The sequence below is a fragment of the Bufo bufo genome, chromosome 1 (genome assembly GCF_905171765.1).
Source record: "Bufo bufo chromosome 1, aBufBuf1.1, whole genome shotgun sequence".
NCBI classification, from domain to species: domain Eukaryota; kingdom Metazoa; phylum Chordata; class Amphibia; order Anura; family Bufonidae; genus Bufo; species Bufo bufo.
In genome coordinates this window covers 523,299,350-523,313,246 of record NC_053389.1, presented here as the reverse complement: position 1 = coordinate 523,313,246, position 13,897 = coordinate 523,299,350, and the positions used below count along the sequence as shown (strand labels likewise).

The window sequence follows — 13,897 nt, the reverse complement described above, 5'->3', positions numbered from 1 at the left end:
GTGAGGCAATATGGGGCTGATGTGAGGCAATATGGGGCTGATGTGAGGCAATATGGGGCTGATGTGAGGCAATATGCGGCTGATGTGAGGCAATATGGGGCTGATGTGAGGCAATATGGGGCTGATGTGAGGCAATATGGGGCTGATGTGAGGCAATATGCGGCTGATGTGAGGCAATATGCGGCTGATGTGAGGCAATATGCGGCTGATGTGAGGCAATATGCGGCTGATGTGAGGCAATATGGGGCTGATGTGAGGCAATATGGGGCTGATGTGAGGCAATGTGGGGCTGATGTGAGGCAATATGGGGCTGATCTGAGGAAATTTGGAGCTGATGTGAGGCAATATGGGGCTGCTGGGGGCTGATATGAGGCAATGGGGGCTCTTATCTGAGGTCTGTTTGGGGGTCATTCACATTGGGGTCTGAGCTGAGGTCTGATTGGTGGTCTAACCTGAGGTCTAATTAAAATATATATTTTTTTATTGTCCCCCTCTAAAGCGTCTTATAGGACGAAAAATACGGTATATATCAGTTTCTAAGCTGATCTTGCTCTATAACATACTGCCTGCAGTTTGGACTACATATTCAATATAATAGGTTTCCTTAAAGCAACATTTGGTGCCCCTGTTTAGGGCCATATTTCCAAATAGGCACTAAAGGGCACATGCCTTTTTATAAATGTCTTACATCACTGCCTTTGGGGTATCCAGGTCGCAGAGGGGTTTAAATGGTGGTCTGCCGCTGCACACTACAACCACGGCATTATGTTTCTGCCTGCAGTGAAGCTGCCAGTGTGCAACTCAATGGCAGAGGACGAGGAGAGAGGACTGTTATTGGCCTACACAGGGCTTTTTTTCTCAGAGAAAAGGTGGTGGAACTCACCCCCCCTCCCCTGGCCACGCCCCTACCCAACCCTAGGACCGCCCCCCCCCCCCCCCCCCCCCTAAGACCGCCCCCTACCCACCCCTAGGACCGCCCCCTCTACCCAACCCTAGGACCGCAAGTAAAATTTGGGGGGGGGGGGGGGGGCTATAAAAGTCCAGCCCAGCAAAGAAACCCCCCAGATGGGGATGGCACTGGATCTGGGGATGGCACTGTTAATGGGGGGGATCTGAGGATGGCACTGTTATGGGGTGGAGGATCTGGGGATGGCATCCACAGATCCCCCATCCTATAACAGTGCCATCCACAGACCCCCCCCCATCCTATAACAGTGCCATCCACAGCCCCCCCCCACCCCATAACAGTGCCATCCACACACCCCCCCCACCCCATAACAGTGCCATCCACAAACCCCCCCACCCCATAACAGTGCCATCTACAAACCCCCCCACCCCATAACAGTGCCATCCACAGACCCCCCCACCCCATAACAGTGCCATCCAGAGACCCCCCCACCCCATAACAGTGCCATCCACAGACCCCCCCACCCCATAACAGTGCATCCACAGACCCCCCCCCACCCCATAACAGTGCCATTCACAGACCCCCCCACCCCATAACAGTGCCATCCATATACCCCCCCCACCCCATAACAGTGTCATCCACAGACCCCCCATTGCCGCTCCAGTACAGTTATACAATGTGTAATTAAATGAATAATGATTCCTGCTGCCCCTCAGTAGTATAACATTCAATGTATTTGTACTCACAGCCGGCTACTGACATCGTAATCCAGGCCGGCCGGGCAGACGAGCGGCAGCGTCACTGACTGACGTCACGTGAGTGCGCCGCCTACTTTATGAATGAAGCAGGCGGCCCAGGCAGGTGACGTCAGTCAGTGACGCTGCCGCTCGTCTACCCGGCCGGCCTGGATTACGATAACAGTAGCCGGCTGTGAGTACAAATACATTGAATGTTATACTACTGAGGGGCAGCAGGAATCATTATTCATTTAATTAAACATTTTATAAGTCTCTACTGGAGCTGCGGGGCCGGAGCACAGTGAACGCACCGGCCCCCAGCTCCTCCTCCCAGTCCCTCCCCGCTGATACATCGCAGCCTGCGATGTCAAAAGGTGGCGGAACACCGTTCCGGTGCGTTCTGCCAGAAAAAAAGCCCTGGGCCTACATTAGACTGCATGTGCTCACCGGCGGCACAGCATTAGAGTGCCAGCATCTCATCTAACATTCTCACTGCACACTAGATGCAACCATTTTATTTGTGCATTGGTGAGCAAGTTCACCTTTGAACTTGAATATTAGGAAATTGAGTATAAATCTATTTCTTAATGTACTTTCATTATTGAATCACCCCCCTTATGGATTGCTGATGTACAGTAGTGCAGCACAGAATTATTTTGCTAGTTCACAAAAAATTGGGAGGGAACCACAACTTCCTTGGTCTGGTTGTTCACACTCCTAAAGCGAGCAATAAAATGATAAATGTATTCATGGACTGCTGATGCTGACTATATAATTTAAAATTGAAATGCAGGTTGACCTTAGGATTAACAAATATGAATACTGTATATACATCAGGTTAATTTCCATTCTCTTTAACTGTAGCTGCATGGGTTACTTCAGTTGTAGTTCACTTACCTATAAACTTATAAATAGTATATCTAAGAGAGTAGAGGTTAAAAACAAAAACCTATATTATACTGATCTCTAGAGGCACTAGTAATTGCTTACCGTGGTCCAATCTTGTCATCCAGGTGCACTTGGCTTTTGCAGTTTATCGGCTCTGCTCCAATTTCCACTGTCACTACATCAAATGGCAGCTCTGCATAGTAGTCTTTGATCTTTGGGTTGAATTCAGGAGTCAGGTCCAGAGAAGGATTGCTGAAGATACGACTGATGTAAGATAGTGTATCATTATCTGTTCCAAGACACAAAGGAGCGATGAGTTGGTATTCTATGAAATAGACATTGCTTGCCAGCTTTTGTTCCTCGCAAATGACGCCAGCATGTACATGATAAGTAACTTGCAGGACAGCAACATTTACAATTAAATGTAGCCAAGTATAGTAAATACAGGCGATAACAGAAAAGCTGCAAATGTGATAAAACATTTTCCTACATTGCTATAATCATTCAAATGGACATGATAGAGTGAATTCATTACAGCCCACACGCCAGAATTTTACAAACAACGTGTGATCCCTAATAAATTTAGGGCAAACTATGTCAATGCATACTGACTTTAAGGGCTATAAACACCTTTGGGAGTAATTTTTTTATGATTACATTCTACTCATTTTGGGCTAAAGAATAATTTTTTCAACTGGTCTTTATTAAATTCTTTCAGAAGTTTTTGTACTATAGGGTTAGGGTACTTTCACACTAGCGTTTTTCTTTTCCGGCATAGAGTTCTGTCAAAAGGGCTCAATGCCGGAAACAAACTTATCAGGTATATCCCCATGCATTCTGAATGGAGAGTAATCCGTTCAGGATGCATCAGGATGTCTTCAGTTCAGTCTTTTTGACTGATCAGGCAAAAGATAAAACCTAAGGGCTCTTTCACACCTGCGTTCTTGTCTTCCGGCATAGAGTTCCGTCGTCGGGGCTCTATGCCGGAAGAATCCTGATCAGGATTATCCTAATGCATTCTGAATGGAGAGAAATCCGTTCAGGATGCATCAGGATGTCTTCAGTTCCGGTACGGAACGTTTGTTGGCCGGAGAAAATACCGCAGCATGCTGCGCTTTTTGCTCCGGCCAAAAATCCGGAACACTTGCCGCAAGGCCGGATCCGGAATTAATGCCCATTGGAAGGCATTGATCCGGATCCGGCCTTAAGCTAAACGTCGTTTCGGCGCATTGCCGGAGCCGACATTTAGCTTTTTCAGAGTGGTTACCATGGCTGCCGGGACGCTAAAGTCCTGACAGCCATGGTAAGTGTAGCGGGGAGCGGGGGAGCAGCATACTTACCGTCCGTGCGGCTCCCCGGGCGCTCCAGAGTGACGTCAGGGCGCCCCAAGCGCATGGATCACGTGATCGCATGGATCACGTCATCCATGCGCATGGGGCGCTCTGACGTCATTCTGGAGCGCCCCGGGAGCCGCACGGACTGTAAGTATACCGCTCCCCCGCTCCCCGCTCCTACTATGGCAACCAGGACTTTAATAGCGTCCTGGGTGCCATAGTAACACTGAAAGCATTTGGAAGACGGTTCCGTCTTCAAATGCTTTCAGTACACTTGCGTTTTTCCGGATCCGGAGTGTAATTCCGGCAAGTGGAGTACACGCCGGATCCGGACAACGCAAGTGTGAAAGAGGCCTAAGGCCTCTTTCACACTTGCGTTGTCCGGATCCGGCGTTAGGCTACTTTCACACTTGCGTTTTTCTTTTCCGGCATAGAGTTCCGTCACAGGGGCTCTATACCGGAAAAGAACTGATCAGGTATGTCCCCATGCATTCTGAATGGAGAGTAAGGCCTCTTTCACACTTGCGTTGTTGGGATCCGGCATGCACTTCCGTTGCCGGAGGTGCCTGCCGGATCCGGAAAAACGCAAGTGTACTGAAAGCATTTGAAGACGGAACCGTCTTCCAAATGCTTTCAGTGTTACTATGGCACCCAGGACGCTATTAAAGTCCTGGTTGCCATAGTAGGAGCGGGGGAGCGGTATACTTACAGTCCGTGCGGCTCCCGGGGCGCTCCAGAATGACGTCAGAGCGCCCCATGCGCATGGATGACGTGATCCATGCGATCACGTGATCCATGCGCTTGGGGCGCCCTGACGTCACTCTGGAGCGCCCGGGGAGCCGCACAGAAGGTAAGTACACTGCTCCCCCGCTCCCCGCTACACTTTACCATGGCTGCCAGGACTTTAGCGTCCCGGCAGCCATGGTAACCACTCTGAAAAAGCTAAATGTCGGCTCCGGCAATGCGCCGAAACGACGTTTAGCTTAAGGCCGGATCCGGATCAATGCCTTCCAATGGGCATTAATTCCGGATCCGGCCTTGCGGCAAGTGTTCCGGATTTTTGGCCGGAGCAAAAAGCGCAGCATGCTGCGGTATTTTCTCCGGCCAACAAACGTTCCGTACCGGAACTGAAGACATCCTGATGCATCCTGAACGGATTACTCTCCATTCAGAATGCATTAGGATAATCCTGATCAGGATTCTTCCGGCATAGAGCCCCGACGACGGAACTCTATGCCGGAAGACAATAACGCAGGTGTGAAAGAGCCCTTATCCGTTCAGTTTGCATCAGGATGTCTTTAGTTCAGTCATTTTGAGTGATCAGGCAAAAGAGAAAACCGTAGCATGCTACGGTTTTATCTCCGGCTAAAAAAACTGAAGACTTGCCTGAATGCCGGATCCGGCATTTTTTCCCATAGGAATGTATTAGTGCCGGATCCGGCATTCAGAATACCGGAATGCCGGATCCGTCCTTCCGGTATGCGCATGTGCAGACTGAAAAAAAGGTGAAAAAATAAATGCCGGATCCGTTTTTGCCAGATGACACCGGAAAGACGGATCCGGCATTTCAATGCATTTTTTCGACTGATCAGGCATTTTTAAGACTGATCAGGATCCTGATCAGTCTTACTAATGCCATCAGTTAGCATACATTTTGCCTGATCCGGCAGGCAGTTCCAGCGACGGAACTGCTTGCCGGATCTCTCTGCCGCAAGTGTGAAAGTAGCCTTAGCATGCTACGGTGAAAAAAACTGAAGACTTGCCTGACTGACATGGCATTTTTTTTCCATAGGAATGTATTAGTGCCGGATCCGGCATTCAAAATACTGGAATGCCAGATCCGTCCTTCCATGCGCAGACCGAAAAAAAGGTGAAAAAAATAAATGCCGGATCCGTTTTGCCAGATGACACCGCAAAGACGGATCCGGCATTTTAATGCATTTTTCTGACTGTTCAGGCATTTTTAAGACTGATCAGGATCCTGTTTAGTCTTACAAATGCCATCGGTTGGCATACGTTTTGCGACGGAACTGCTTGCCGGATCACTCTGCCGCAAGTGTGAAAGTAGCCTTATGTTTCAGCCTAGTTGCAGAGTATCTTAGATTCAGTTGTACAGTCCCATCATGTAGCTGTTCTGACAGCTGGATTTGAAGCCCTTATCTCTGAATTCCTGCCAGCTCAAAAACACTCATAAAAGCCATATTCTTATTAGTGTTGAGCGTGAATATTCTAATCGTGAATTTTTATCGTGAATATCGGCACTTCGAGAATTCGCGAATATCTAGATTATATTGCTATATCTTCGTAATAGCAAATATTCTAGATTTTTTTTATCACTAGATAAATCTATAATATTTTCTCAATTATTGTATATGGCTACTCTTAATCTTTATTATGCTATCAACCATACCTATTTTTTTATAGTTATCATTTTACCTATCATTAACTAACTTTATTATAAATATTTTCCTACCTATCATTAATAATTTATTTTTATAGATGCTATATTATTTTATTTTTAAAATAAATCATTACCTAAAACTCACAATAAACAACATATAACATACAATCACACAAAGGCTATATGACAAAAGCTGGATATGTGCAAGCCAACAACCTATCCATGAGACAGGTACAATCAGCATACCTTACAATGGCAGCCTTGTGTGCAATGAGACATTCAAAACCAGCTTTTCTTTTCCTAAGATAGGAATATTTACAATCTATCACTCATAAATGTTCCATTCCATCATTGCATACTTTCTTATCAAGTTCTATCATTCCTAAACGTTCCATCCCGTCTGAGGCATTCAAAATCAGCCAGTAAGCCTCAAAGTTGCTTGATGTTTGTTGGATGGCTTGGGGGACCTGCGCACCTAGATCATTATCATTAGGGTGACAAAAAAAATGATGGGATGCCAGCTAACACTTCTCTGATTGCTTAGGTGGGCTGCATAAAAAATTTCAGTTTTCTAATTGTCCTAACATTTATATTTAATAACCTTTCTATACTGTTTTGTCATTTAACCACTTAAGGACTACAGGTTTATACCCCCCTAGTGACCAGGCCCTTTTTTCCAAATCGGCACTTCACAACTTTAACGGTTTATTGCTCGGTCATGCAACTTACCACCCAAATGAATTTTACCTCCTTTTCTTCTCACTAATAGAGCTTTCATTTGGTGGTATTTCATTGCTGCTGACATTTTTACTTTTTTTGTTATTAATCAAAATTTAACGATTTTTTTTTGCAAAAAAATGACATTTTTCCCTTTCAGTTGTAAAATTTTGCAAAATAAACGACATCCATATATAAATTTTTCTACATGTCTTTGATAAAAAAAAAATGTTTGGGTAAAAAAAAAATGGTTTGGGTAAAAGTTATAGCGTTTTCAAACTATGGTACAAAAATGTGAATTTCCGCTTTTTGAAGCAGCTCTGACTTTCTGAGCACCTGTCATGTTTCCTGAGGTTCTACAATGGCCAGACAGTACAAACACCCCACAAATCACCCCATTTCGGAAAGAAGACACCCTAAGGTATTCGCTGATGGGCATAGTGAGTTCATAGAACTTTTTATTTTTTGTCACAATTTAGCGGAAAATGATGATTTGATTTTATTTTTTTCTTACAAAGTCTCATATTCCACTAACTTGTGACAAAAAATAAAAACTTCTATGAACTCACTATGCCCATCAGCGAATACCTTGGGGTGTCTTCTTTCCAAAATGGGGTCACTTGTGGGGTAGTTATACTGCCCTGGCATTCTAGGGGCCCTAATGTGTGGTAAGTAGTTTGAAATCAAAATCTGTAAAAAATGGCCGGCGAAATCCGAAAGGTGCTCTTTGGAATGTGGGTCCCTTTGCCCACCTAGGCTTCAAAAAAGTGTCACACATGTGGTATCTCCGTACTCAGGAGAAGTTGGGCAATGTGTTTTGGGGTGTCATTTTACATATACCCATGCTGGGTGAGATAAATATCTTGGTCAAATGCCAACTTTGTATAAAAAAATTGGAAAAGTTGTCTTTTGCCAAAATATATTTCTCTCACCCAGCATGGGTATATGTAAAATGACACCCCAAAACACATTGCCCAACTTCTCCTGAGTACGGAGATACCACATGTGTGACACTTTTTTGCCGCCTAGGTGGGCAAAGGGGCCCACATTCCAAAGAGCACCTTTCGGATTTCACCGGCCATTTTTTACAGATTTTGATTTCAAACTACTTACCACACATTAGGGCCCCTAGAATGCCAGGGCAGTATAACTACCCTACAAGTGACCCCATTTTGGAAAGAAGACACCCCAAGGTATTCCGTGAGGGGCATGGCGAGTTCCTAGAATTTTTTATTTTTTGTCACAAGTTAGCGGAAAATGATGATTTTTTTTTTCTTACAAAGTCTCATATTCCACTAACTTGTGACAAAAAATAAAACCTTCCATGAACTCACTATGCCCATCAGCGAATACCTTGGGGTGTCTTCTTTCCAAAATGGGGTCACTTGTGGGGTAGTTATACTGCCCTGGGATTCTAGGGGCCCTAATGTGTGGTAAGTAGTTTGAAATCAAAATCTGTAAAAAATGGCCGGTGAAATCCGAAAGGTGCTCTTTGGAATGTGGGCCCCTTTGCCCACCTAGGCTGCAAAAAGTGTCACACATGTGGTATCGCCGTATTCAGGAGAAGTTGGGCAATGTGTTTTGGGGTGTCTTTTTACATATACTCATGCTGGGTGAGAGAAATATCTCGGCAAAAGACAACTTTTCCCATTTTTTTTATACAAAGTTGGCATTTGACCAAGATATTTATCTCACCCAGCATGGGTATATGTAAAATGACACCCCAAAACACATTGCCCAACTTCTCCTGAGTACGGCGATACCAGATGTGTGACACTTTTTTGCAGCCTAGATGCGCAAAGGGGCCCACATTCCTTTTATGAGGGCATTTTTAGACATTTGTATCCCAGACTTCTTCTCACGCTTTAGGGCCCCTAAAAAGCCAGGGCAGTATAAATACCCCACATGTGACCCCATTTTGGAAAGAAGACACCCCAAGTTATTCAATGAGGGGCATGGCGAGTTCATAGAATTTTTTTTTTTTTGGCACAAGTTAGCGGAAATTGTTTTTTTTTTTTTTCTCACAAAGTCTCCCTTTCCGCTAACTTGGGACAAAAATTTCAATCTTTCATGGACTCAATATGCCCCTCAGCGAATACCTTGGGGTGTTTTCTTTCCGAAATGGGGTCACATGTGGGGTATTTATACTGCCCTGGCATTCTAGGGGCCCTAAAGCGTGAGAAGAAGTCTGGAATAAAAATGTCTAAAAATGTTTACGCATTTGGATTCCGTGAGGGGTATGGTGAGTTCATGTGAGATTTTATTTTTTGACACAAGTTAGTGGAATATGAGACTTTGTAAGAAAAAAATATATAATTTCCGCTAACTTGGGTCAATGACAGGGGGGTGATCAATGACAGGGGGGTGATCAGGGAGTCTATATGGGGTGATCACCCCCCTGTCATTGATCACCCCCCTATAAGGCTCCATTCAGATGTCCATATGTGTTTTGCGGATCCGATCCATGTATCCGTGGATCCGTAAAAAACATACGGACATCTGAATGCAGCCTTACAGGGGGGTGATCAATGACAGGGGGGTGATCAATGACAGGGGGGTGATCAATGACAGGGGGGTGATCAGGGAGCCTATATGGGGTGATCACCCCCCTGTCATTGATCACCCCCCTATAAGGCTCCATCCAGATGTCCGTATGTGTTTTGCGGATCCGATCCATGTATCCGTGGATCCGTAAAAAACATACGGACATCTGAATGCAGCCTTACAGGGGGGTGATCAATGACAGGGGGGTGATCAATGACAGGGGGGTGATCAATGACAGGGGGGTGATCAGGGAGCCTATATGGGGTGATCACCCCCCTGTCATTGATCACCCCCCTATAAGGCTCCATCCAGATGTCCGTATGTGTTTTGCGGATCCGATCCATGTATCCGTGGATCCGTAAAAAACATACGGACATCTGAATGCAGCCTTACAGGGGGGTGATCAATGACAGGGGGGTGATCAGGGAGTCTATAGGGGGTGATCACCCCCCTGTCATTGATCACCCCCCTGTAAGGATCCATTCAGACGTCCGTATGTGTTTTGCGGATCTGATCCATGTATCAGTGGATCCGTAAAAATCATACGGACGTCTGAATGGAGCCTTACAAGGGGGTGATCAATGACAGGGGGGTGATCAATGACAGGGGGGTGATCAGGGAGTCTATATGGGGTGATCACCCCCCTGTAAGGCTCCATTCAGATGCCTGTATGTGTTTTGCGGATCCGATCCATGTATCCGTGGATCCGTAAAAAACATACGGACATCTTACAGGGGGGTGATCAATGACAGGGGGGTGATCAATGACAGGGGGGTGATCAGGGAGTCTATATTGGGTGATCACCCCCCCGTCATTGATCACCCCCCTGTAAGGCTCTATTCAGACGTCCGTATGTGTTTTGTGGATCCGTAAAAATCATACGGACGTCTGAATGGAGCCTTACAAGGGGGTGATCAATGACAGGGGGGTGATCAGGGAGTCTATATGGGGTGATCACCCCCCTGTAAGGCTCCATTCAGACGCCTGTATGTGTTTTGCGGATCCGATCCATGTATCCGTGGATCCGTAAAAAACATACGGACGTCTGAACGGAGCCTTACAGGGGGGTGACTCATTACAGGGGGGTGATCAATGACAGGGGGGTGATCAATGACAGGGGGGTGATCAGGGAGTCTATATGGGGTGATCAGGGGTGAATAAGGGGTTAATATGTGACAGGGGGGGTGTAGTGTAGTGGTGTTTGGTGCTACATATTGCTGAGCTACCTGTGTCCTCTGGTGGTCGATCCAAACAAAAGGGACCACCAGAGGACCAGGTAGCAGGTATATGAGACGCTGTTATCAAAACAGCGTCTAATATACCTGTTAGGGGTTAAAAAAAATCACATCTCCAGCCTGCCAGCGAACGATCGCCGCTGGCAGGCTGGAGATCCACTCGCTTACCTTCCGTTCCTGTGAACGCGCGCGCCTGTGTGCGCGCGTTCACAGGAAATCTCGGCTCATGCGAGATGACGCCAATCGGCGTTAGTGTGACCTGGGAGCGCCGCAGAGATGACGCCTTTCGGCGTTAGTGACGGTAAGTGTTTAAACTCATTTGCATAAACACGGGCATATCCGTAAGACATGCAAATAGTGTTTCAGCTGAAAAACAAGGCAGATTCTGATAATTTGTCTTTCCCATATGCCCATGTTTATTTAAATTAATTTACCTGACAAAACAGTATAGAAAGGTTATTGAATATAAATGTTAGGACAATTAGAAAACTGAAAATTTGTATGCAGCCCTCCTAAGCAGTGAGAGAAGAGTTAGCTGGCATCCAAAAAAAAGTCAAGCAACTTTGAGGCTCACTGGCTTTAAAGTCTGTGTGGATAGAGAGCTGGTCTTGAATGTCTCATACTGCACAAGGCTGCCATTGTAAGGTATGCTGGCTGTACCTGTCTCATGGATAGGTTGTTGGCTTGCATATACCCGGCTTTTGGCATATAGCCTTTGTGTGATTGTTTGTTATAGGTAATAAAAATTTGCAATCGTGAATATTCAGCTAAACATTCGGCAATAGCCTATGCTGCTCATCACTAATTCTTATCAGTTTGATAATGAGTGTCTATTGGCTGTAAGGAATTCAGAGATCAGGGCTTCAAACCCAGCTGTCAAAACAGCTACATGATGGGACTGCATAAAACTGAAACTGAGGTACTCTGCAGCTAGGCTGAAATGTAGCCGTTTGAAAAAAAAATCTTTAATAAAGACCAATTGAAAAAGTGATTTTTAAACCTAAAATGCAATCATAAGAAATTGCCCCAGAAAGTGTTTATAGCCTTTAAATATAGACTTTTAAAACTTATGATAAATCTTTGTACTGTGGTTATCTGCTGTGTCTACGTGTAAATAGAAGATAAAAAACCTAAGGCTTCTGGTAAGGGGTGAACCACTAATGCCCTCTATTGTGGTGGCATTAATGTTCTCCTCTCTCTTTAGTTTTGTACAGTTTTTCTTGGAAGTTAAAGGGGTTGTGTCACTTCAGTAAGTGGCATTCATCATGTAGAGAAAGTTAATGTGATGCACTTACTAATGTATTGTGATTATCCATATTGCTTCCTTTGCTTGCTGGATTCATTTTTCCATCACATTATACACTGCTCGTTTCCATGGTTACAGACAAACCTGCAATCCATCAGTGGTGGTCATGCTTGCACAATATGCGCTCCCTTGGTCCCAGCCACCAGAGAGGCTGATGCTTTTTCCTAAAATGTGTAAGCACGACCACCACTGATGGATTGCAGGGTGGTCTGTAACCATGGAAACAAGCAGGGTATAATGTGATGGAAAAATGAATCAAGCCAACAAAAGGAAGCAATATGTATAGTAACAATACATTAGTAAGTGTCTTGTATTAACTTTCTCTGCATGATAAATCCGACTTACTGAAGTGAGACAACCCCTTTTAAATATTAGGAACAAACATTTGTGCTGTAATGTAAGTGTTGACTTCTTGGTTAATAATAATAATTTCAGATAATGTTAATGGTGTGCTTTCAGTATGACTTTATTAAAGGGTGGAGGGGCACTAAGGCACCAGGCATTTTGTGGTTATGGGCTCCTGAGATGTTAATCTGGTACTACCAGAGGAGCCTGTATGGACATGTTCAGCCTCTGCTTACTGCAGTACAGACTCCATGTGTCCAGAGATATTCTGTAGAATAGAAGCAATGCCAGGAAACTATGGGGGGAATTTATGATTTGTGGTGGTTTTGGTGGCAGGTTTAAATCTGTCTTTACTTTGTGATGTTGCACCAAATGTATGAAATGGCAAACAGTAATAATTTGGAGGAAGTGCAATATGGTGTACTCCTATGTCTGTAACACCAGGGAGTTGCCTGGCATGGAGATGTGACTTTTTTGCGACAGTTTAAAAAGTCGCATATCACTGCCCTTCTAAAAGTGGCGAGGCTCTCTGAATGTTGCAAAATTGTGACCAAATGTTGCAAAAATATACATGAAATGTTGCACATGGACATCCCTTGTGTCTACGTATTCCTTCGTATGAAATTAGACATACAGAGAAAGAGTAGCCTGAGCTACAATACCACATACAACCCATGGATAGTGGATGGACATATCACAATACACTTACCATCACTGCAGTTCATCAACTTTCTTGTCACTGCAAATGTAAAAATGATACAAACATGTCTATTAAAATATCTTTGAAAAGTTATTACATACAGTATAATATATGCATCGCTAATAAATTGTCTTGAGTTCTTAGCAGAGTAGACCAGGATGTTTTTTTATAACGGCAAATCCAAACAAAACTTGAGGAGCTGGCTGTCATATTAATCAAATTAATTAAACTTAAATTAGGAACATAAAGGATGCAGTGATCTGATTATTTGTTATAGCCAGTCTGGAGTCCTTGGATGTGAGGTCCAAAATCTGTGAAACTGTATAAGAATTGTATACTGAAGTTGTGATCTGCTGGTCCTAATAGTCCAGAAATTTACTTTCTACGTGTGGAACACCTGTCTAAAAATATTGGGCTGATCCACATGTAGTCATCTCTACAAAGTCTGCAACTACATAGAAATTATGCAGCAGCAGAAGAGAGCCGGCAATCATCGGCATAAGGGCTCATGCACACAAACGTATTTTCTTTCCGTGTCAGTTTTTTCTGCAGACCGTATGCGGGACCATTAATTGGGTTTGCAAAAAACTGAAGTTACTCCATATGCATTCCGTTTCCGTATGTCCACATGTCTGTTCTGCAGACAAATAGAACATGTCCTATTATTGTCTGCATTATGGACAAGGATAGGACTGTTCTATTAGGAGCCAGCTGTTCTGTTCCACAAAATACGGAATGCAAATGGACATCATCCATATTTTTTGCGGATCCGTGTTTTGCGGA

The 13,897-nt window shown here is 44.6% G+C and overlaps 1 protein-coding gene across 3 annotated transcripts in view; it reads right to left on the bottom strand.

Annotated features, from left to right (window-relative positions):
• Positions 1-13,897, bottom strand: part of CPED1 (cadherin like and PC-esterase domain containing 1) — a 463,541-nt gene that overhangs the window by 249,604 nt on the left and 200,040 nt on the right. For all 3 annotated transcript variants that reach the window (XR_005774778.1, XR_005774791.1, XM_040411583.1), the window contains exons 13-14: positions 13,124-13,153; positions 2,635-2,821 (exon numbers count right to left, since the gene is read on the bottom strand). Coding sequence is in view for 1 of the 3 variants with exons in the window: in XM_040411583.1 (XP_040267517.1) it covers positions 2,635-2,821; positions 13,124-13,153 (217 nt within the window). In the remaining 2 variants the exon portion in view is untranslated. The remainder of the gene's footprint in view (positions 1-2,634; positions 2,822-13,123; positions 13,154-13,897) is intronic.